We start from the raw sequence: 24,607 nt of genomic DNA on the forward strand, positions 1-24,607 counted from the left end.
ATGTTTTGTTATTACCAGTTATTGTACTAGCACGGCTACTAGCACGTCATAAGCCGATCATATGCCGCACCACTTTAATGTAATGCTACGGATCAACTAAATAAGGTCTTTTGCAATAACCATATGGGTAACTATTTCGTTCCATGCATAGCTCATTTACTAGCCCTTATCATTGTCATTAATAGGAAAATTCATAACTGACTTGAGCAAGTAATAACCAAATTGACATTCTTAACAACGATACGAAGAGCCTGTATGATTTTCGGATGCCTATAAGGTCCAGTATTAAGGTAAAACATCAGAAAATACTAAAATGTTTACCATAATGGCCAACTTGAACCTCTACTCACGTTTTTCAATCGAGCGAGCATTAATCTTTTGGATCTGATTTGGATTATTTGCCTCTTTTTTCAAGTGAGCAATGCCAGGATAAACAAATGCAGCTGGGTTCGATGCTTCGTTCTTCAGATTTGTGCCTAGAAGTTTGAATGATCGAAATTCAAATTGGATGTCTTGATGTTTCATCTTAACTGTGCAAAATTCAACTCGATTAGAGAAACTATAGGGGAAAAAAACCTATTTTGGACACGGAGACGAGCTAATATTTTTTGGACACTTACGGCAAAAACAAATAGAAGTGTCTAAAATATATTGGCGTAACGCTATGTCCACATTGCATTGGTTCCCCTATTTCAGCGCCGATGATTTCAATTTTACATTGGATTTCAGGCCAAACATTTCAATAGGTCCTATCTGCATTTGAGAGGTTCTCTTTGTTCACTTTCTCTTTCAATTATTACAATGTAATGATACACTTTTGAAATACAGTTTCTTACCGATTTTGGCAACACCCGTTTTTGTCTACTCCCGATTTTGGCAACACCCGTTTTTGGCAACATTTCCTTCCCGATTTTGGCAACACTCGTTTTTGGCAACAATTTCTTACCGATTTTGGCAACAAAAAATTTCGACCAAATTTTTTTACCGAAAAATCGTTTGTATTCGTAAATGTATTTATATTTTAGCCTTACTCTTCTTCAAAAAATCAAAATTCATTAAATTTTCCAAAATCAACAATTTTACAAATCATGACGTAGTTTATGAACATCACCTAGAGGGATCGTTTTATAACTTGTGAATAGTCAATATTTAAAATATAAGTCAAATTGACGAATAAAAGTTGAAAATAATCCACAAAAAAAATTTACCGATTTAGGCAACACCCCAATTTGGCAACATAAAATTTACCTCGTGATGCCAAAATCGGTAAGGAACTGTATTTTTGCAGTACAAATAAAAAGACGATTGTTTTGACCATCGTTCTATGCAAGGAAACAATCATAATTCAAATAAACAGCTGAGCTATTAACGAAAGAGAGGGAAACCAAAGAGAGCCTCTTTTCTGCTGAACCTTTAGAAATGTTTGGCCTGATTTAGTATGGGAAAAGTTAGTTTCACAATTAAACATCTGGCAGAGCGTCATTTTAATATCTAAAAATAAATAAATCAACTGCCCCCTTAGAGCGGATTACAATTAAACTTTTGTTAGAAGATCGCAAAGCGTCCATCGTCGCTTCGATCAGCAACGTGAGCTTCCCGAATAAGCCGTTCTCGTCTGTGTTTTTCCATAGCTCTCTGCGCTCGATACTGTCATACGCCGCCTTGATTCGATGAACAGGTAATGTGTTGGGACCTGGTATTCGAGACAGTTTGGAAAGATTTGCCGCAATTGGGCTCCGATGACATCCTTACCAGCGGATCTTATTGTTCTTCAGCTGCTAGATAGTTTCCTTAACTTCCCTGTTGGAATTTGGCTCATTGTTGCCCCCTGGTCTACCGCCGTAGTCATTTCTTCCGCTGCCTTGGTCTTCCATGTCTGCGCTCCCCACTCCATTCACGTGTTTGTAAAGTGCAGGTCCCAAGTTTTGGAGGACCTCACGTTCGTCCGTCAAGCTGCTCCCGTCTTTATCCCTGAAGATTTGATTTCAGCTTGCACCATGAAACCTTTGCGAGATGGGTTGAGCTTCTGGTAGAACTTCCGTGTTTCTTGTAGGTAAACGGCACAGCAGCTTCAATTCGGCCCCAAAACTTCGATAGGGTGTGACTGCTTTTGAATACATCACCTTTTTTCAAAGCTGTGGATCCTATTTTATATTGCTCTCGTATTTCACATACATTACTGGACAGAAAAATTGACTTTCTTTCCAATAGGGGCGGTCGATTGCATGGGAGCAATGAAATACGATCGACAGTTATGCAAGAAGGTTTTGTTTCAAAAGGCAGTAATGTCCTCTTGAATAATGTGTGCCCATTCGTTCGCGCTCCACTTCTTCCAAGCGTCGCCTTTTCTCCCGGAAGAGGCGGGTTTGCTTTTTCCACGTTGTTTTATATTATTCTACACGCTCAGAAAACCGTTCTGATAAACGTGAACAAACAAACGCAAATATGAGAACAAGCAAATATACACCGTGAACTGGAACTAGTTCCAGCTGTCAATTTGGGCGTTCTAGAAACCGTGACATCTAGTTTACGGTGTACATTTCTTATTGTTGTTATCGTTGCTATGCATAGTTCCCGTTTGTTCCCGTTGCCGTGACTGGGAGTTCAGGTATATAGGAACGGATTTTTTTGCGTGTACATTCTGCCGGGTCCCGTGCTGCTGCATGACCGCCCTGGTTGCGTTTTTCTTTTCCAAAACATCTCTGCATACATCGTCGAGCCAATCGGATCTGTTGCACCCAACGTGGATCTCAGATGCGTTGTTGATGATTGCTTTCATCGTACTGTAGCAGTCCTCTATAGGGGCTTAAATGAACTCGCCTTCATCTGAAAATTCTGCGTCGGGATTCTGTCCGTATGCTATGGCGACATCCGGTTGCTTCTGACACTTCAGATTATACCGAGGTAGCCGTCGGTACCGTGCGTTGTTAATCATAGAGAGATTTTGGTGCATTTTACCATCACCAGGTAGTGGTCAGGGTCGATGTTAGCACCACGATAGCTCCTGACGTCGATAATTTCGAAAAAGTGCAGTTCGTCAATCATAACGTGGTTGATTTGGAATTCCGTTTGCTGTGGCGATCTCCAGATGTAACTAAAAAATATGTGCTTGAAGGAGCTGCTACGCATACGTAGCCCTTCCTTCCTATGACCATGGTCTTAGAGGCGGCGGAATCAAATAGTCGTAAACCGTTTTCGTTTGTCAACTGGTGGGCACTGAACTTTCCAATCATCGTTTTGAATTCCGCGCTTAGCGCTTAGATCTCCTATGATGATCTTGACGTCGTGTTTTTTGCAATCATGCGCGCTTTTAAGCTGCGCGTAGAATGTCATCATCAGAGTGGGCTGTGTACGTTTATTATGCTAAAGTTGAAGAACGGACCCGTGACTCTCAATCCGGGCATCAACCGATCACGCACTCCTGCAGATATGGGTGATAGCCCATCACTATAAAAGCTGTTCCCAGCTCGTGTGTATTGCCGCAGTTCTGGAACATAGTATGATAACCTCTAAACGTTCTTACCATTGATCCTGTCCAACACACCTACTGCAACGCTTCAATTCTTCATTACACCAACAAAGCTAGCCATGAAAATGTTTGACAATTCACAGGTCATTTTGACAGATCACACACATGCACGAAAAAGACGGATAACATATTCTACTTTATCGATCTTGTTGTTGTCCTTTTCATGCACATGTTACATCTGTCAAAATGACCTGAGATTTGTCAGTCATTTTGAGGTTAGGTGCGTTGGTGTAATGAAGAATGCGGGACCCGCGGTCCTTCAGTATAGGGCACTGCACTGTTTTGATTTTGTATGGGATTTTGACGTTTCGTGGCCTTGTTGTTTACAAAATTTCTGTAAGAGTGAAAGAGAAGGAGATAATTTCATGCACTGCCCTATATCGGCAAGTGTTACATCATAGCAACCAAGCAACCGATAAATCTAAGCAATCTAATGTAACTTGATTATGACATTTAATAAACTTTCAATTCATTCTTTGTCCAACCTTCAAATAAGTAAGACTTATCTACGGACATTTCAATTGGCGACGAGAAGTTAGAACTCACGAAGATGCCAGAAGGAGATAACGCCGTTCCTGGAATCCAGCAAGTCATTCTTCAAATGGCCCAGCTCCTACAACAGATGACACAACAGCACCAGCAAGTACTTCCGCAGGTTCAATCTCAAGAGCAGATTTTGGAATCCCTGTCCTCAAACATAACCGAGTTTGCCTTCGATGAAGAAAACGGAGTGACGTTTGGACGTTGGTCTGACCACTATCAAGACCTCTTCGAGAATGACGCCCGCCAGCTGGAAGACGCCGCAAAAGTTCGCCTGCTCCTCCGGAAGCTGGATACTCCTTCGCACAGCCGTTATATCAATGATATACTCCCGAAGCTTCCAAAAGACGTGACGTTTGAAGACACCGTGAAGATTCTGAAGAAAATCTTTGGAAATCAAGTCTCCACGTTCCGGAAGCGTTTTCAATGTCTCCAGTTGGTGAAGAGTGAATCTAAAGATATTATCAGCTATGGTGGACATGTCAACCGAGCCTGTGAAGATTTTCAATTCCAAAACCTTACCCTGGACCATTTCAAATGCCATTCGTCAGTGGACTCAAAGCCTCAAAATACGCCGATGTTCGAGCAAGACTTCTTCCGATCCTGGAACACGAGAAACCTGAAGCACCAGCCACTCTCCAGTCGTTAATTGACGAGTATCAACGACTCATCAACCTGAAGGAAGACACAAGCATCATCGAACAGCAATCCAGTTCGAAGTCAGCGGTTCACGCCATCAGGGACAGGAAGGGTGCAGCGTCTCAGAACAGTTTTTCGAAGCCAGAAAGTAAGAAGCCGAAGACACCTTGTTGGCAGTGCGGCCAAATGCACTTTGTGAAGGAATGCGCTTTCAACAACCACCTCTGCAGAGACTGCAACCGTGTCGACCATAAGGAAGGATACTGTTCCTGCTCCAAGAAATCAGCAAATCCGGCTAAAATCACACAATCACAATCAACCATTAGCAAGAAGCGAAAGAAGGGGAAATCCAGTGTTGAAGCTAAAGGCGTGTTCGTTGTCAACCACATTGAACACCGGGAAAGTTTGCGGAAGTACGTTACCGTGGCGATTAACGGAGTACCAGTCCCTCTTCAACTCGATTCGGCCAGCGACATCTCAATTGTTTCGGAAACTGTCTGGAAGCAACTCGGCAAGCCGGCGATCAATCCATCATCAAGCCAAGCCTCAAACGCATCGGGTGATCCACTATCCCTAGTCGGTGAGTTCGAATGTGAAGTATCCATCAAAGGAGAAACGAAGCGAGGCAGATGTTTCGTCACATCCGTACGTGATCTGAATCTGATGGGCATTGAATGGATTGACTTATTCAACTTCTGGTCAATTCCGTTTGATTCCATTTGCAATCATATCGTGATGCCTTCCAAACGTGAAATCGATCGAGAGATTCAGCAGTTGAAACTCAAGCACAAAGAAGTTTTCAACGAGACCCTTGGACTGTGCAACCGCACTAAGGTACAGGTGCATCTCAAGCCCGGAAGTAAGCCAGTTTTCTGCCCAAAACGACCCATTCCGTTTCATTCCGTACCGTTGGTTGATGCTGAACTGAATCGTCTTCAAAGCCTAGGAATAAACACACCTGTGGATTTCTCGGAGTGGGCAGCCCCCATCGTGGCTGTGAAGAAACCGGATGGCAGAGTTCGCATTTGCGCGGATTACTCGACAGGCCTGAACAACGCTCTGGAAGCCAACAACTATCCCCTGCTGGTACCAGAAGAAATTTTTGCCCAGCTGGCAGGATGTCAAGTTTTCAGTGTGATCGACCTGTCCGATGCGTATCTTCAATGCGAAGTAACCGAAGATTCGAAACAACTTCTGACGATCAACACGCATAGAGGATTGTTTCGCTTCAACCGCTTGGCCCCAGGAGTCAAATCAGCGCCAGGGGCATTCCAACGGATGATAGAAAGTCTCATCGCCGATCTTCCTGAAGTACGCCCTTCCATCGATGACATCATCATCTTCAGCAAGGACTCGAAATCTCATGCTGAATCGCTGAACAAGTTGCTGCAAAGACTGACGGATTGCGGATTTCATCTGAAAATTCAAAAATGCAAGTTTTTCCAAACTGAAGTCCGTTACCTAGGCCACATCACCGATCGCAATGGTATCCGCCCTGACCCGGAGAAAGTGGAAACAATTTCGAGCATTCCCCTACCAACGAACGTATCCGAGCTGAGGTCCTATCTTGGTGCCGTGAATTACTATGGCAAATTTGTACGGAATATTCACGAGCTGCGTCATCCCCTGGATCAGCTGCTGCTCAAGGACGTCAGGAGCTGGAGTGCCGATTGCCAGCGATCATTCCAAATTGGCGGGCGCTACAATATAGTTTCTCCGATTGAGCTGATATTATGCAGAGTTAATATGGGATTAAAATGTACCTCAAACAGTATACAGGAACAAGAATTATTCATTTTGGTTTGGTTATAAGATAAGATCTTTCTTTGTCTCGCTTGGACAATTACATTCGTACTCGTGTACTGCACATGAAGATACTATATACCACGGAAACCCAAAGAAAATATCACCATTATAACATTCTGGTCTGTACTAAAGCACGAGCTCACCTCAATAGAGTCTTAAGGAAAAGCTACGCATTTTTAACTGAGCTGTAAGGACATGAGAACTGGATATACAAAAATCATTAATTAACTAGCATTAGTTTGATATGACTGTAAAATGAAAGTTTGAAGATGTCTCACAAAATCTCTCCAAAAATAGTTATAAAAATTCGCAATCATTACGCAAACACTTACGCAAGGATTCGGCATATTACACGCAGAAAAAAGCATGGTAAAATCAAAAATATTTCAGGTAAACTCAAATAAAATGTCAATTTGTTCTGGCAACAAAAATAAAACTGTTTGGAGCAAATCGAACGTCACATTTGAAGCAAATTCAATCCATTTTTGAAACAAACATGTATCTTCTGACTGGTTATGTTAGAAACAAATGTAAAAAAAATTGTTTTTTTGTGGCAGGTTGGCCCTACGGAAATTTTTGTTTTCCAATAAAATTTACAAAATTATTTCCTTCTCTAGGAAAATCCACTTCCCGCGTGGCACTTTCAATGCCAACATCATGTAGATAACATACGCTCCCGAAAGCAATGGGATTTCGTGGAAACTTTTGATGAAACTTGCCTTTTTTGCAAGAGGAAATCTTGTTTGGTGATGCAGCTGGAACTTGAGAGTTTTGTTTATGTTCTAGACGGCGGAATGGGGGGCTCTTCAATGGGTATTGTAGAAATCAATATGTAATTGAGTTTGTTTTAAAAATTAATATTTTCGTTTTAAATATTTTATCAGTTTACCGAATAAACATGAATATTTTTGTTTCAAACGAACGAAATTTGTCTCCGTGTAATGCCATAAAACGTGATCGAGTGAAATATTACACGCATTATTACAATGTGTTTGCATTTTTTTAACAAATAAAAACGGATTACACATCGATCAATTTTACCCAAAATCATCATATCTTGAATTTCTTTTTCCTGAATGACCGTTCGTTAATGTTCTGCCAGAGTTGTTTTCCGCGTAGTCCATATTGGTTTTTTGTTTTTATTTTCCACTGGAAACGGTGTGGTAGCCGCGCGGAAGAAGGTAAGTAAACAACAGTCCTAAGTGCCTTAACAGCAGTTTTAGCTCGCCGAACCTCATCATACCACCATGGAACATTGACTCTAATTGATGGATTGGATAACTTCTTCTGCAGGTTAGCACAGCTATCGAAAAGAGTGGCGATACGGTTTGCACTGATTCCGGGATACAGTTTCTATTACAGGGCGCAAAGATTGGCTCTGAATGGGTATCGCGAAACATCAGAAGCGGCAACATCAACAGCCTGTTCAGCAGCCAGCCAGTAGTGGATGTATTTTCCGCATGAGATCACGTTTCACTATGTACTTCAACCGACGGTTCGTAACTATACCAATCCAAATCGAACGATTGTTTTTCCTTTTCTCAAATTTGCTTCCGGATGCAGTCTGTCGAGCTAGAGTTGACTCCGTTCTGCCATTGATGGTTTCACCGAGTCCTACGGCGCATTCGAATTTGCAGACAAGAGCACTTCTCAAGAGAATCATGTAACTGTGACGACGACCCTCCGATTTGCAGTGCAGACTCATGTGGCAAAACGATAACCCTGGGCTGGGAAGGAACCGGTTTGTCGGTTTGTGTGCTAAGGTACGCACATTATTTGCTATCACAACGGATTTGCTGCACAACAAATCGTGTGCGATGCGGGGTGTTTACATATGTTAATCAAATGAGCATAAATCGCCTTTCGGTGCTTACTTTTCGCGACAAATCCTATATGCTTTGGATATTCAGCAGTGATGTTGATCACCAAATAAATATTGGGGCAAGATTGGAAATTGTGTACGATTTTAAGTGTTGTGAAATTCGCAAAATCAATTTAGAATAGAAAAATATATTGCACGTGCACATGCTGCATAAAACAACATTTGAATTTGCATCTTTAGCCCCCAACCAGCGGGTTCTTGTAATGCAATGCGGGACTGTAATGCATAATCGAGCTGCTCGTCAAAGTTTCACAGCTGAGCTTTCTTCTAATTTGCAGCCCAGTCGGTAATCTGAACTTTTATCGAGAATTTTGCAGAGCTCTCAGCTGTTGGATTCTCGGCAACTTCTTCTGCTGACCTCGGCAAAATATTTAAAGTGTGAAATTGCTGAACGTTTGTCATAAAAAAATGAACACCTTATAAAAACTTTTTCTAATGCGACCACTAGGGGAGGTTCTGATGACCTTCCAAAAGAATTTTCAACAAAACTCTGATATCAAAGAGGAAATTATAAAAAAAATGCTGAAGAAATTTTAGAGCAAATCCATGATAATTTCCTGGTGGAATTTCTGACTTAATTTCTAATAGTTTCCATTAAATTTCTTAGTGGAAATCCCGGACAAAATATCCATAAATTTTCACCTACATTGTTTCAACTCTTTTTGTCAGGAGTTCACCATGGACTCATCCTTATTTCAGTAAACAAATTTCTCAACTCTCATAATTCGAACAAAAACTCTTCAATATAATGTGCATTAAATGCTAGATTTCATCTAAAAATGTAGAAAAATCTTCGGAATGTTTTTAAATACTTTAGACAGAAAAAAAAAAACTAATTTAGAAGGGCCTTTTAAACTCTGCAATTTATAGAGTTTTGAGATTTCTCTAGAATTCTGTCGAAGATATACTTCAGGATATCTGGTGATTTTTCATAAGCGATTGCACAAAAAATGTTAATAAGTTTAGGAGGCAAATTTGATAAATAGATGGACAAATAGTTGCAGTCTTTCTCAAAAGAATCACAACATGTCACATCTGCATCTTTGCCAGTAGAACGTAATTTGAAGTTCTTACACACTCAAAACAGATTTGCGGGCTCGGCAAAAACGCGCACAGCCATCTGCTCAGTAAAACTATCAGCTGATATCCCAGCAAAAAGTGACATTTGTTAGCTGACTCTCAGCAAAACGATTGCCGAAGCTCAGCAATGAACTGTCAAAATTGCTGAGATCTCAGCAAAATTGTTGTTTGCTGATTACTCGGCTGTGCAAATCTCGGCAAAAGAATGGAAAAATGCTGATATCCCGGCAATCTGAATTAAGTGTGTATGACAAAAGCCAAATCAAAAGAAGTTTCTTGCACTTATTTTTTTTCTTGCTTCACATTTTGTTCTCGAAGTGAAATTTTGTGCGTGGGTATTGTTACCGCAAACCCTATCTGTAAGCCCCTATAGTATATAAGACCGATAGTGATCTCTCTCGATCACCCATGATCAATTTATATTTAAGTGTCCATTCCTTATCACTAGCCAGAAGCTAGTGAGAGAAGAGAATCATCTCTAAGGACAAGGTATTTGGAGTACATAGCTCAAAATTTCTAGAGCACCGTTTTTTTAGAAACGTTGATCGGATTTGGATGAAAATGCATCACGCTAATTGTTCAGTGGTTGTCAATAGCGTGATGCATTTTAATCCAAATCCGTTCAACGGTTCTAAAAAACGGTGCTCTAAAAATTTTGAGCAATGTACTCCAAATACCTTGTCCCTAAATAGGCCTTTTTATACTCTTACCAATTTTGTACCTACTGAATTCGCATATATTCCTATACCCGAAACAGAACAAATCAGTTGTAATAAACCTATCAAACCATACACGTCGGTCGTACTATCTGTCGATAGCAGAAAGAGTGTCGAATAAAAACGAAAAGTTAACGCGAATAAAGTGTTTGATCTTGCCTCTAACTCCGCTGCGTTATGAACTGTTCGTGATTCCGAAAACCGCCAAAGACTTCGCGCCTACATTTTTTGGTCCTTCGAGCCGGATCAACCGCGAATAGTGACAAAAATCGCGGTGATTTTCGCTATCCGTCGCGAGTCTTTTTGGGGGAAAACGTGCGCCACGTCAATACCATACGTCGTCGGCGTCAGTGTTCGATCACAGTGCACCTAAACCAAGGGCCTGTGGATCAAAGCGAAGTGGCAGATTGACTAAAAGTGCGCGAAAGATCCTAAGAAGTGATCTTGGAAGATCTAGTGATTGACGGAGATAGCTGGTCAGTGTGGAGCGCGGCAAATTAGACCGGGCAAGCGCGTGGTGACGCCAACCGTGGCTTGGCTTGGGTTCTTTGTGTACCACCTCACAATAGGACAATACAGCATTCACCCAGGGACGTTGCACCGCCGTCATCGTAAGTGTGGAAGATCTCCTGTAAGTACCGCATGCGAGTTGAAGCGTCGAGTGATGACGAGATACCTAATTTGCGAAATAAAAAGGGATTTGTAGTTTTATTTGCATTCGTTCTGGTGCTGACATTTTTTAGTTCCATTCGCTTGCTTTCATCCCTTGCTAGTTGAGGTGCGTAGTGTGCTCTGGTTGCTCAGGTTGGTCACTTTTTTCGTAATATCGCTGGTGGTTAACTGATTGATAGTAGAGATGACGAAGCTTCGTGAACTGATATACCAAGAGCGGTTTTATGTGGATACGATGACCAACATGAAGCAGTTTATGGAACGGTTTGACGCCGATCGGGATAAGCACCAACTGGAGGGATGGAAGCAACGGATAGAAACGGTTTATAAGGAATTCCAGATTAACCGCCTGAGCCTTGAACTGCTGTTCGAGGATACGAATGAGGAAACCTCAGTCGAAGAACAACGGGATGCGGAGAAGTCCGGGTTCGATTCCCGCCGCAGCTGTCAGGAAAAGTTTTCGGCTGTGCCACTGGGCGTTGCATGCTAGTCTGTTGTCTAGTGTCGTGCTTCCTTCAAAGAGCGAATAGCTCACTGGAAGTACTAAACGTGTCCGTGTCTAGTTTAAACCGTTGCAGCAGCGGGTGCTATAAAACCCCCCTCAGTCACGAATCAAACTCCCTGAAGTGAAGCTTCCCACTTTTGATGGATCCATTTCTGAATGGATTACATTCAGAGACACATACAAATCTCTGATTGACTCGAACAAGCAATTATCGCAAATTGATAAATTTTCGTACCGTGATTTCGGGTGAAATTGATCAGTGGGGTGAAATTGATCGACGTGAGGACCATTTTTATTTGTTGAAAATAGCGCTTTAAACATAAAACAATTTGTAAAAAATGTCCATCATCTGGCTCAAGAGCTATTGAATGATGAGTTGACATGTTTTACAGCCAATTAGACACATATTTCTGTATAAAGTTCAATATTTTCGGAAACTGCATGTTAGGCGAACTTAAAAGACACTTTCAAACTTTTGTTACCGTAGCTGTATCGCACATGTAATGAATATTTGAATTTTTGTTTCTAGCTGCCAAGTATTCGCTAACCCCGATTGCGTCATTGAAAGTTCTACTAATATTGAAATTTATGCATAAAATAATTTTAATTAAAACAATTATTGTACTTTTCTGAAAGTTATAACAAATTTAGTATGGAAATTGCATAGTTTCAGGCGTTTTCTTAAGATTTATTAAACTTCTAACCTTAATAATTAAAAATTTAGTAGACTTGTAAAAGTTTTGCATAGCTTTTCGCATTCCGGGGTGGTTAATTTAGGTGGAAATAGTTATTTATGCAACAAGTTGCAAAATGATGATTTTTTCAGCACGAGTCGTACATTTATCCAACGAGGCTTGCCGAGTTGGATAAATACGACGAGTGCTGAAAAAATCGAGTTTTGCAACGAGTTGCATACAAAGTTTTTTGTAATAACGAAAAACACCCATCTAGTTACACAAACATGTATCAGTAGGAACCACGTGCGCGCGCTCATGCGTGTCGGCGTAGTTTTTCGTGTGATCAGGTAGGCTCTGGTGTAGTAGGCGTCACCAACGATCGAGCTCCCGTTGTCAAACAGTTGTGCGCGGGCAAAAGCAAAAGCAGATTCAGCAGCTGCCTCTACCTACACTTGATTTGTAGTTCGAATCCGAATTGAAATCGTCCTGATTTGGATTCAAGCTGCTCAGTAGATGTAGAAGCAGAGGCTGAATCTACGGAAGGCATGGTGGTAAGTAAAAAGTGCGTACGAGCAAAAGTGCCGAAAAGTGCTACTTTTCAGCACTCTTAAGAGTGCCGAAAAGTGATACTTTTCGGCACACTTGCATTAGGTGTGAAAAGTAGGTCATTTCAGCATACTTCAGCCAACTGAAATGTTCAACTTTTCACAACGTAATTACAAAAAAATGTTTTCAGCACTTACAACAATATTTCACTAACCGATCAATTTCACCCCGAAAGTAAAATTTTTGATTTTTAATTTCAAATGATATTTTTTGTAATAAAATGATATGCAGTAGAATTTTCAACCTCTTTGACTGATGGAAACCATGGTCGTACTTGTTTTAAAGCATTGAATTTAACCATATCGATAAGTATTCAAAAATTTATTCGCCAAAAACTGCGAAAAGTGATCAATTTCACCCGAAATCACGGTACCTCGTAGCATCGCTTACCAATAAAGATGCTAAGAAGGTAATAGAATCGATTGAGCTTACTGAAGCAAACTATGCAGTTGCGTGGCAGCTTCTGGAGAAACGATTTGACAGCAAAAAGTTGGTCGTTAAAACTTACATCGATTCGATTTTCTCCATCGAACCGATGAAAAGGGAATGCTACGAATCCCTTATGCGTCTCATTGACGATTTTGAGCTCAACTTATACCTAATCAACAAATTGGGCATCCAAACAGACAACTGGAGTGTGCTTCTTGCTCACATGGTCTGCAGCCGTCTCGATCCATTCACCCTCAGGCAATGGGAAGCCCACCACAAGTCTACCGAAGTTCCTCAATACAAGGATCTCATCGAATTCCTGCGTACGCATCTGATGGTTCTACAGTCGTTGGTGCCTTCGAAATCTCGTTCGTCCGATTCTCCCAAATCGGAACTAAACCGACCGTTGATATTCTCGAAAATTAATACAGTCCACACCGTAACAAATTCGACGCCTGGTTCCTGCCCGTTCTGTTCGAAGAATCCACACTCACCATTCAAATGCGATACGTTCCTGAAGATGGCCGTGTCCCAACGCTTTGACCAAGTGAAGAAAAAGAACCTGTGTATAAACTGCCTCTCCTTCTTGCACCTTCTCAGAGGTTGCTCGTCCAGCGGATGTCGAGTCTGCAACCAGAAGCACCATACTATGCTCCACCAACCTCCTAGCGATCGCTCGCCCTCCCAACAGAAAGCAAACACACCCTCTGTTGAAGGCTTGAGTTCGCAATCGGCGAATCAGCCACACTCCTCGAATCAGTCTTCCTCGCCAGCTCGGTCCTCCTCGTCGTCTGAAACCCAACCACCAGCCGCCTCTGCTGCAGTTTCCAGTCTCGTTTCCACCACTCTCGTGGGTAGTAGTCGAAGAGTTCCTGCAACAGTTCTGCTGCAAACCGCCATCATCAAGGTTTTCGACTCCGATGGAAACACTCTATGGGCCAGAGCACTATTGGATCCTGCATCACAGCTATCGTTGATCACCGAGAGCATGGTTCAGAAGCTGAAACTGCAACGCTTTCCCAGTCGACAGGAGATCAAGGGCCCATATAGCCGAGGCGGTAAACGCACGGGTATTCAGCATGACCATGCTGAGGGTGACGGGTTCGATTCCCGGTCGGTCCAGGATCTTTTCGTAAAGGAAATTTCCTTGACTTCCTTGGGCATAGAGTATCTTTGTGCCTGCCACACGATATACACATGCAAAATGGTCATTGGCAGAGGAAGCTCTCAGTTAATAACTGTGGAAGTGCTCATAGAATACTAAGCTGAGAAGCAGGCTTTGTCCCAGTGAGGACGTTACGCCAAGAAGAAGAAGAAGAAGAAGAAGAGATCGGTGGGGTAGGAAACACACTTGTCATCTCGTACCACGCTGTGGATGTTCGCTTAGGGTCACACTGCACCGAATACGCGGTCGTAGAACCATGTCACATCTTGAAGAAAATCACTCGTGAACTCCCAGCCAATGCAGTTGACTCCTCCCAGTGGAAGATCCCGCCTGGTATTACCCTAGCGGACCCGAAGTTCCACGAACCTGGTGCGATAGATTTGCTGCTGGGGATGGAACTTTACTACGAATTGCTTCTGGAGGGATTCATAAAACTTGGCCCCGAACAACCGGCTCTTCAAAACACCGTTTTTGGCTGGGTAGCTGCAGGAAGGGTAGGAATCCAGCCTCATCGAAACCAGCGGAAGGTTGCACATGTTTGCAGCACGGGGGATGCCGAAGACTCGATCTCTCGTTTCTGGGAACTGGAATCTTGCTGGTCACCCAGCACTAAATCGCCGGAAGAAACTTCCTGCGAAGAACACTTTGTAGCCACCACATTTCGTGACGAATCAGGCCGATTCGTAGTTACTCTTCCAAAGCGCTCTGATGTTCTGGCTCAGCTCGGCCGCTCCAAGGAAATAGCTGTTCGTAGATTCCACGCCCTCGAACGTCGCCTCGATTCCAACCCAAATCTTAAGGAGGCCTATTCTGCCTTCATTTCGGAGTATCTACAACTCAACCATATGCGGGAAATTGAAGACACCGATGACTGTTCCCTATCCTACTACCTTCCGCATCATGGTGTGGAAAAGTTAGACAGTACAACTACCAAATTAAGGGTAGTCTTCGATGCCTCCTGCCGGACGGACTCTGGCATGTCGTTGAACCAAGCGCTGATGGTGGGACCTGTCGTACAAGACGATTTGTACGCAATATCGCTTCGCTTCCGAATGCGTCAACACGCCATCATTGCCGATGCGGAAAAAATGTATCGGCAGGTTCGTCTGCATCCATCCGATTACCCGCTGCACCGTATTCTTTGGCGGAGGTCCTCCTTGGAGCCTCTCAAAACGTTCGAGCTCACCACCGTTACCTATGATACGGCTTCGGCGCCGTACTTGGCCACCAGGTGCCTCCTCGAGTTGTCCAAGCAAGGAGCAAACGATTTCCCTCGAGCTGCGGAGGTTTTGGCCGAGGACTTCTATATCGACGACATGCTTACAAGTGTCGACGACGAAAGCGATGGAGCAGAACTCTGCATCCAACTTCGGAAGCTGTTACACTCTGGCGGCTTCAGTTTGCGAAAATGGGCATCCAACTCCGAAGCCATTTTGTCGATCATTCCGCCGGAATTACGTTCGATGCTGTGCTTGGAGACACCGTCAACCATCAAAACTCTAGGACTGATCTGGGAACCATCCACGGATCTGCTCCACTATTCCGTTTCAAAATGGTCACAAACGGACGCTCGGAGATTCGAAAAGGCAGAAAAAGGTCAGCCTACCACGTCTGGAACTATCAGCGGCTCTACTCTTGGGCCACCTTTACCACAAGGTCAACACTAGCATCTCTCTGAACACTCGACCATTCTTCTGGTCGGATTCCACGATAACGCTCCACTGGATCAACTCGGTTCCTTCAAGATGGAAAACTTTTGTTGCGAATCGGGTTTCCGAAGTTCAACACCTGACTGCTGCTGGTGTATGGGCGCATGCTTCGGGCTTGGAAAACCCCGCGGATATAATCTCCCGTGGGATGGAACCGAGCCAGCTAGAGGATTCGAACTGGTGGTCCGGACCTTCATGGTTGAAGCAGCCGTCACGTTTCTGGCCTCCTGTAATCCAGGCCGACCTACCAGAGATTCCCGCCGAAGCTCTAGAGGAATAGTTCGGCTCATAGCTTTGATCCAACGTTTCGCGCACAACATCAAGCCAGCAAACCGTGCGAACCGTAAATCTGGATTTCTACAGACTACTGAACTGAATCAGTCTATTTCGACTTTGGTGCAACTAGCTCAATCCGAAGCGTTCCCAAATGACGTTGCTGCGCTAAGTTCCGGGGGTCAGGTGAAACCGTACTCCCCATTGAAAAATCTGCACCCTGTTTTGAAGGATGGCATTCTGCGCGTCGGTGGACGTCTTACTAACGCTCCGATCCCGGAGGACAGAAAGCACCCGATGATCCTTCCCGTGCGGCATCGGCTCACTGACAGCATTTTGCTGCACTACCACCTCAAACACCTACACGCCGGGCCACAATTGCTGGTAGCATGCGTCCGGGAGAAATTCTGGCCACTGCGCATCCGTAACTTGGCACGGAGCGTGGTCCACTCTTGTGTCAACTGTTTCCGCTGCAAGCCTACAGTCCTGGAGCAACTGATGGGAGATTTGCCTCCAGAAAGAGTCACGCCAACCTTGCCTTTTCTCAACACTGGCGTTGATCTTTGTGGACCGTTTCAATACCGGAAAGTCCGCAAATCCCTATCTACGAAGTGCTACATAGCCATCTTTGTATGCCTCGCAACCAAGGCCATCCACGTAGAAATGGTCTACGATCTTTCAACAGCCGCCTTCATTGCGGCACTACATCGCTTCATCGCTCGCAGGGGTAAGCCCAACACTATCCATTGCGACAACGCCCAAAACTTCAAGGGAGCTGCTCGAGAATTGGCTGAACTGGCCATGCAATTTCGGTCGCAGCAGCATCAGGCGGCGGTTGTGAACAACTGCGCAAACGATCAGTAGGTCGGCTCTAGAGGCACGTTCTGTCGCAGGACGAGTTCGTTACGCTGCTAGCCCGCATCGAAGCCTGCTTGAACTCCAGACCACTCACCCCAATCTCAACAGACCCGAACGACCTGGAAGTGTTGACTCCGGGCCATTTTTTGGTTCACCGTCCCCTCACCTCCTTCTCTGAGCCTGAGCTATCGGAAGTCCCTCGGAATCGTCTCGATCGTTGGCAGGAGAATCAAGAGCTCCTTCGACGAGTATGGAAGCGCTGGTCTACGGACTACTTGTCCGAGCTGCATCCGCGCACGAAGTGGACACAGCTCCGGAACAACATCGACGTGGGGACCATGGTGCTCCTCAAGGAAGATAACCTCCCTCCGCTAAGGTGGAGATATGGCAGAATCGCTCGAATCATCCGAGGACCCGACGGCAACATCAGAGTGGTCGACGTGAAGACCTCCGACGGAGAGTATCGACGAGCCATCTCCAAGGTGTGTGTACTCCCTGTACGCACAGGAACGACCGGTGGGATCGCTCGAGATCTCGATGACCACTGAACTCCATGATCGCGGTATTTCGATACTGCGCAACGATCGGAGGCCTGCGGGCCTCCGAGCCCTGTAAGTATTGTTTTTTATTGAAATTGCAAAAAGCTCAAGAATTTTTCGTCCTCCGGCATGTACCCTGGATCCGTCGACGGCGACTCCATCCCGGTTCGAGTGCGCCCAACCCCGATGTCTAACTGGTGTTCGACCGGTTTGAGCCAGCGATGAGCGATGACGTCACCAGCATCAACCAAGCGAACGACCAAGTTCAACGACCGGAGCAGCGAGGAGAGGTTTCATCGATGGCCAGGCGGTACGAGTGTCGATGACCTTTATGTGTGGAAGAAGACCCAAAACAAACTGCGAGGAGAGTAGTATGCTTACGGAGAGCAACGAAACGATGATCAACGAACCGAGACTGATGAGAGTCGTGAGTAAATGTAAGTGTGTTGGTTGAAAGGCTTAACCTTTCAACGGGGACCGGCATATGTTACCGCAAACCCTATCTGTAAGCCCCTATAGTATATAAGACCGATAGTGATCTTTCTCGATCACCCATGATCAATTTATATTTAAGGACAAACGTCTTGAAATCCCGCTTCAACATTGCATCAGAACTTCAAACGCACAAATCTCAAGAAGCAAGCTTCACACAACAGTGCATTTCATTATTCTGTTCTTGCTCACTCGTAATAAGCCTAAAATAAGAAGATCAGGTGCGCTGGTTTTGTTTACGAAGAGATTTGTGCCCTCGAAATCGTGAGTAGGTACCAAAGTCGGCCATTGCGGCGGCCATTTTGGGATTCTAACAAGTCTGTCCTTAAGTGTCCCTTCCTTATCACTAGCCAGAAGCTAGTGAGAGAAGAGAATCATCTCTTAATAGGCCTTTTTCTACTCTTACCAATTTTGTACCTACTGAATTCGCATATATTCCTATACCCGAAACAGAACAAATCAGTTGTAATAAACCTATCAAACCATACACGTCGGTCGTACTATCTGTCGATAGCAGAAAGAGTGTCGAATAAAAACGAAAAGTTAGCGCGAATAAAGTGTTTGATCTTGCCTCTAACTCCGCCGCGTTGTGAACTGTTCGTGATTCCGAAAACCGCCAAAGACTCCGCGCCTACAGGTATTATGGTTTCTTGACTAATTTGTTGCTATTTGAGCAAAACTTTTGGTAACTGTGTTGTTGTATTATTTATTTCTTGCAACTTCAACAACACAGTTGCTCAAATATTTGCTCAAACAGCATCAAATTATACCCGAAATCATAATACCTACGCTGCTTGCACCATTTTATTGCCACAATGAAGAATTGATCATTTCACCTCACAAAATCCAGCTCACTACTTACAATCTAGTTCTTCAATGATTACGTCCTGTTGTCTGCGACCAAAGTCTTGGAACCACAAGATCATTTGCTGCATGACCAAAAACTCTAAATTTTGAAGTTCAAACATCCTGAAAAATACGGCCAGCCGTATTCCTTATACATACTTACATTACCCCATATATCTACTGCTCATTCAAATATAAAATCGGGTATTCTTGCTGGCTACTCCAGGTTTCATACTATGTGATTGAAACCCCACCAATCGTTAAGTTTTTCGCCACTGTAAAAACATGCAAACAACAAGCAACCGAATGCTTTCGTCTGCCTTCGTTCTTCCCAACATTCGATAATGGTTTTACGTTTTCGCGCTTCTCCGCAACCAAAGCGCCGAAAATATGTATATATTCGAAAGGACAGCAGCACCACCAGCTAACCAAGACAAGGCTAGTTTAACAGGAGCCACAACAGCAACAGCAGCGCTATGAAAGCGTAAAACCAACAAGACGGACATAACAGCATCCATTTTGCATCCGATGCAAACAAGTGAACAGTTTTTAATTAACTAAAAATTGCCAGGACGCCACCACTCTGGGTACGATGTTGTACGCAGTGAAAGTTACATTTTGCTGAATTTTCGTTGCCAAGAATTGGGTTGAAATAATACTGAAACGTGTACAAAATTGTCTTGGTGAAAATGGATACGAATTACATTAGTATAATACCAAGATTAATTATTTACACATTTTTGGCTAAACCACATGATTTATTACGTTTGGGTGACAAAGCGTCGAATGCCAAAACTTTGAAAGAGCAATACAATGAAAAATGAAAGAACTGATTTCCTGCAACAGAATGAATAACTCATTAATTGAGAAGCCCAGATGCAAAGGGGTGTAAGTGACCATTTTGTCGATTATGAGCTGAGCATATGTAAAAATTCTTCAGATTGCTAGCTTTCTGGAACTTTTTTGAGAATATTTCTATGACAAATAATAAAATTACAATAAATCGCAGTGAATTGGCTTGATTTTGAAACTCTATTTATTTTGTATGGGATGTCAATTACACCCCTTTGCTTCTAACCCCATCAATTGCTTGGATAACTCGTATTCGACGTTTTGTGCCTTCAACGTTTTGTGCCAAAGTCAATAATGACGACATACGAAGTTCTAATCATGAATGTCACCATAAAGGCTTAAACCCTCTGGGACATACTGAAACTTTTACACTCCTCTGAACCCTCCTGAAATTCCTGGTAAACCCCCCTACACCCCTTGCAATCTACTGATCTTAAGGAACCCAATTGGACCCCAGGAAGCCCCTGAAACATCTTGAAGGCCTTTGATACTTTCTTAAACGCCCTGTATTGTCCTGGAACCAATTTGAAACTCGCAATAAATACCAGAAATCATTTAAGCAAAAATTTAATTTCTACATTACCTAAATGGATATTAAGGAGTACCTGGTTTATCAGAAATGTTTCACGTTTAACAACAGCATCGACTGGAGCATTCGGGAAAATTTTTCCGACTCTGGGCATAGTGTATCATTGTGCTTGCCCCACAATATACAAACTTATGCAATGGCAGGCAAAGAAAGCCCTTCAATTAATAACTGTGAAAGTGATCAAAGAACACTAAGTTGCGCCGAGACAGGCCAAGTCCCAGTGCAAAAAGAAGAGAAGCAAAAGAACAACATAGATGATAGTATATATGATTGCCTCACTCCAGCGACGACCGGTTGAAAACGGACAAGACATTCTTGTAAACATTCGACACTATTCACTACCTTCATTTCGTTGCCGCAGTCGTGTGTCAGCTTACTTTGTTACATTCGTGTGCTACCGTTACCTCTTACACACAACACGAGCTGTAGAACGAAGATCAATAAACATAAGAAAGAGTCAAATCAAAGTCCTATGACACGATGACATTTGCCTAATTCTAGATTTTCGCATAGATTTTCAACCAATTTCGATTATGAATGTTAATATTAGTTTATTCTTGCATGTTGCATTGCAACCGAATCGTCTGCCGAAGCCGCTATCGTGGTGAAGAGTATTCGTTTGACATTTTTGTTTCGTACGGTAGTTCGATTGCTTTTGTTGCGAATGTCGGAGTCAAAGGAGGCCGAATATCGACGCAAAGGTTCCAATAACTGTGATCTCTAACAAGACTGGACAAGATACCGCAGTGCAGAATCACTATGCACGAAAATATGTCCTACTGTGCTTCAATTAGTCGAATGGTTTGGAGTTTAATAAATATCTGGAACATTACCCATACTAGTTGACACTTTTTTTTTAACACGGATTCCAAGGCACCTTTTTCAACTTAAAAAAACACGGACACGTTTAATGCTTCCAGTGAGCTATTCGCTCTTTGAAGTAAGCACGACACTAGACGACGGACTGGCATGCCACTGGTCGTTAGTGGCACAGCCGAAAACTTTTCCTGACAGCTGCGATGGGAATCGAACCCACGCTCCTCAGCACGAAGCAACTATGTGCTTGGTGACACGACCACGAAGTCACTTTCTTGTAAACTTAAGAATGTATATTCAAATTAACAACTTATCAACGAACACTTTGTCAGGATGTGATTATACCGTTTGGAGAGTTGGTCATAATATAGAAATTCTTCCATGAATACCCCCAGGGTCCATCAGGAAACCTCTAGTAATTCCTCAAGAAAATACTCTTGAGAAATTCTTGAAAAAAATCCTGAAAAATCCCTGGAGGAATTCGTGGAACAAATCTTCGATTAATTCCTGAAGAAGTTCCTGGAGGGTTTTCTGTAGTAATGTCTATTGCTATTCCTTGAAAAAAATCTTCACGAATTCCTGGAGGAATTTCAGGAGAAATGCCTCAAAGTAATCTCGTATGAATCTCTGGAATATTTTTAGAAAATATCTGGCAGGTTTTTGGAGAAATTCTTTGAGAAATTTCTTGAGAAATTTCTAGAGTGCTTCTTGGAAAAAATCATAGAGGAATTCTTGGAGAATTTCTGAAGAAACGCTTGGAAGAATTCCTGCAGGAATGCTTGGAGAATTTCTTGACAGAAGTCTATGAGGAATTTCTGGAGAAACACCTAGAGGGATTCTTTGAGAAATTCTTGGTAGAATTTTTGGAGTAATATCTGGAGCGATTCTTGAATTTCTGGTGGAATTCTTGGAAAAAAAATATGGAGCGATTCTTGTAGGAATTCCTGTAGAATTCTTTGAAGAACTATTGGATGAATTATCGAGAAATTTCTTGAAAAATTCAAGGATGAATTCTTCCAGGAATTATTGGCAGAAATTCTTGAAGGAATACCTAGGAAGATTTTTCGAGAAATCATTGGCGAAAGTCTTGGAGGAATTCCTGAAGATTTTTTTGGAGAGGCTACACCGATAAAGTAAAGAGATTCAAAAGTAAAGCTTGTGGACCTTGATGGTCTGAATCCCAGAATAGTTTGGATGACTTAGATCACCAGGTAGATGTTGCTCAGCTATCAGAATTGCTCTCTGAGGCTCTAAGAGTAGCGTAGAATATATTCCGCGAGCATTTGCTACAATAAAATATCCTTAGATTTACAGATATTGCGACCCATACTTCAAATTTATTTTTATGCCAGTGGACACCCAAAAGGCAACACATAGAGATACTCGTAATATTCGGCCCTGAATAAAATACTTGAGAAGCTTCTAACTAGTCGACTTGTAAACTTTTTGTGTGCTAACAATGTTATATATAAATATCAATACGGATTTCGGGAAGGCTGTGGAACAACAACTGCAATTATAGAACTTTTTGATGAACTGGCTCGTGAAATTGATCGCAAAAAGATTGTTGGAGGTCTTTTTATAGACCTCAAGAAAGCTTTTGATACCCTAAATCATGAAATCCTTTTGAAAAAGCTTGAGAAGTATGGGATCAGAGGGGTTGCTAATGATTTGATTAGAAGTTATCTATCTAATCGTAAGCAATATGTTACCATAAATGGTGACCGTAGTAGCTTGCGAACGACGGACATTGGTGTTCCCCAAGGAAGTAACATTGGTCTCCTGCTTTTCCTACTATATATAAACGACTTGGGTAACTTGAGGCTTCATGGGATACCAAGACTTTTTGCAGACGATACTGCTTTGTTTTATCCCCAATACAGTATTCACTCGGTTGTTAGAAACATAGAATCAGATCTAGAATGTCTTATAAAATACTTTAACGGAAATCGGCTGTCTATTAACCTCACAAAGACAAAATATATGATTTTCCGTTCATTGCGTAAATTGATACCACACCACCCTGAACCATGCATCAATAATGTTCACGTTGAAAAAGTTTCATCTTTCAAATATTTGGGATTACACTTAGATTCTTTTCTTTCTTGGGATACTCACATAAAACAAGTTTCTAAAAAAGTTTCAACATTGTGTGGTTTAATGAAAAGAGTTCGGTCCTTCGTGCGTAAAGATGCATTACTGAAATTTTACTATGCTTGCATACATTCTATCTTACAGTATCTAATCATAGTGTGGGGCCACGCTGCTAAATCAAAAATCAAAAAAATTCAAGTGCTACAGAATTGATGTATAAAAGTTATTTTCAATTTATCCCCCTTATTTCCGACAAACACGCTTTACACTAATTTGGGTCATAAAATTCTTCCGTTTCTTGGTTTACGTGGTTCTCAAACAATTATGTTTGTTCACAATATTTTGAATAATCGTAACTTTCATCACAACATCGCATTTCCAAACAGAGCTAATCTTCGTACCACAAGACATGCACATGAACTTTTGAGAAACAGAGCGAACACGAACTTGGGTCTAGTCTGCATCTCAAACTATGGTCCTTTAAAGTTTAATTCTCTACCTATCAGTATAAAAGGTATTACAAGTACAAGTCTCTTCAAAAGTAAGCTGAAGCAACATTTACTACGGAATGTAACCGAATACATCGTTTAGAGTGTCAACCATTTCTTTTCATAAATGCGTGGATTTTTTCTGGCTCCTGCTAGTTTTCTGCCTGCGTTTTTATTGAATTTGTAGTAATAACATTAGAGTTCATGTAAAAAACCACAACCATGATCACATTGTTTATAGTTTATTTGTTCGTTTATTTTTATTTTTAATTTAGTTTAATCTATGAATCCCTTCAAAGGAACAAAGTTCCACTGGGAATTCACACTATTTGTTTTTGTTGTTTAATATCTCCGCGTTTATTTTGTATATTATTTTAGTAAGTGTCCATTACCAGAGGGCTCTCTGTGTGAGCTCTTTGGTGTGGGGGTGAGCGGAGGGTACACTTAAAAAAAATATTATGATGTCCAACTACCACAATATTGAATTGCTCGTAACATTGCGAGGTCTAATGGACATCAACGTGACTAAATTACTTGAACAGAGTGAACACAAACGATGGTAGATGTTGTAGATCTTAAGAAAATGAATTCCAGAGTAGTTTGGATGACCTAAGGAGTGCTTTGAGGCTTTCTGAGTAGCGTAGACTATGTGCTGTAATGATTCATCGTGTATCAAATTTGGTTTAGAATGTTGGATTTGTGACGCAAACTTCGGAGTACTTTGAGGCCTTAGAATAGCTCTGGGATCAAAACTTCAACAGACTATGATGGGTAGTAGTATATTGCATGTCAAGGATCAGTAAAA

The 24,607-nt window shown here is 42.4% G+C and overlaps 3 protein-coding genes across 3 annotated transcripts; all 3 read left to right on the forward strand.

Moving 5' to 3' along the window:
- The first annotated feature begins 4,079 nt into the window (after positions 1-4,079).
- On the forward strand, positions 4,080-7,978 carry LOC134290452 (uncharacterized protein K02A2.6-like). Its single transcript, XM_062857600.1, has 3 exons — positions 4,080-4,423; positions 4,621-6,358; positions 7,808-7,978. Exons 1-3 carry the CDS (start codon positions 4,080-4,082, stop codon positions 7,976-7,978), a joined length of 2,253 nt encoding a protein of 750 aa, XP_062713584.1.
- A 3,070-nt stretch (positions 7,979-11,048) lies between these two features.
- LOC134290459 (uncharacterized) lies at positions 11,049-15,913 on the forward strand. The gene is made up of 3 exons (XM_062857607.1): positions 11,049-11,290; positions 13,340-14,136; positions 14,469-15,913. The coding sequence occupies exons 1-3, from the start codon at positions 11,049-11,051 to the stop codon at positions 15,911-15,913; spliced, it is 2,484 nt and encodes an 827-aa protein (XP_062713591.1).
- A 138-nt stretch (positions 15,914-16,051) lies between these two features.
- Positions 16,052-17,092, forward strand: LOC134290465 (uncharacterized). Its single transcript, XM_062857615.1, has one exon. The coding sequence runs from the start codon at positions 16,052-16,054 to the stop codon at positions 17,090-17,092; it is 1,041 nt and encodes a 346-aa protein (XP_062713599.1).
- The last annotated feature ends 7,515 nt before the right edge of the window (positions 17,093-24,607 follow it).

The sequence above is a fragment of the Aedes albopictus genome, chromosome 1, assembly GCF_035046485.1.
Source record: "Aedes albopictus strain Foshan chromosome 1, AalbF5, whole genome shotgun sequence".
NCBI classification, from domain to species: Eukaryota; Metazoa; Arthropoda; class Insecta; order Diptera; family Culicidae; genus Aedes; species Aedes albopictus.

Coding starts and splice junctions, on each gene's coding strand:
- LOC134290452 (XM_062857600.1), top strand. CDS start 4,080: ATGCCAGAAGGAGATAACGCCGTTCCTGGAATCCAGCAAGTCATTCTT. Junction 4,424..4,620: donor AAGCTTCCAAAAGACGTGAC/GTTTGAAGACAC, acceptor GCCATTCGTCAG/TGGACTCAAAGCCTCAAAAT. Junction 6,359..7,807: donor ATCAGCTGCTGCTCAAGGAC/GTCAGGAGCTGG, acceptor CTTCTTCTGCAG/GTTAGCACAGCTATCGAAAA.
- LOC134290459 (XM_062857607.1), top strand. CDS start 11,049: ATGACGAAGCTTCGTGAACTGATATACCAAGAGCGGTTTTATGTGGAT. Junction 11,291..13,339: donor CGGGATGCGGAGAAGTCCGG/GTTCGATTCCCG, acceptor ATTCACCCTCAG/GCAATGGGAAGCCCACCACA. Junction 14,137..14,468: donor CAAGGGCCCATATAGCCGAG/GCGGTAAACGCA, acceptor ATGTTCGCTTAG/GGTCACACTGCACCGAATAC.
- LOC134290465 (XM_062857615.1), top strand. CDS start 16,052: ATGGGCGCATGCTTCGGGCTTGGAAAACCCCGCGGATATAATCTCCCG.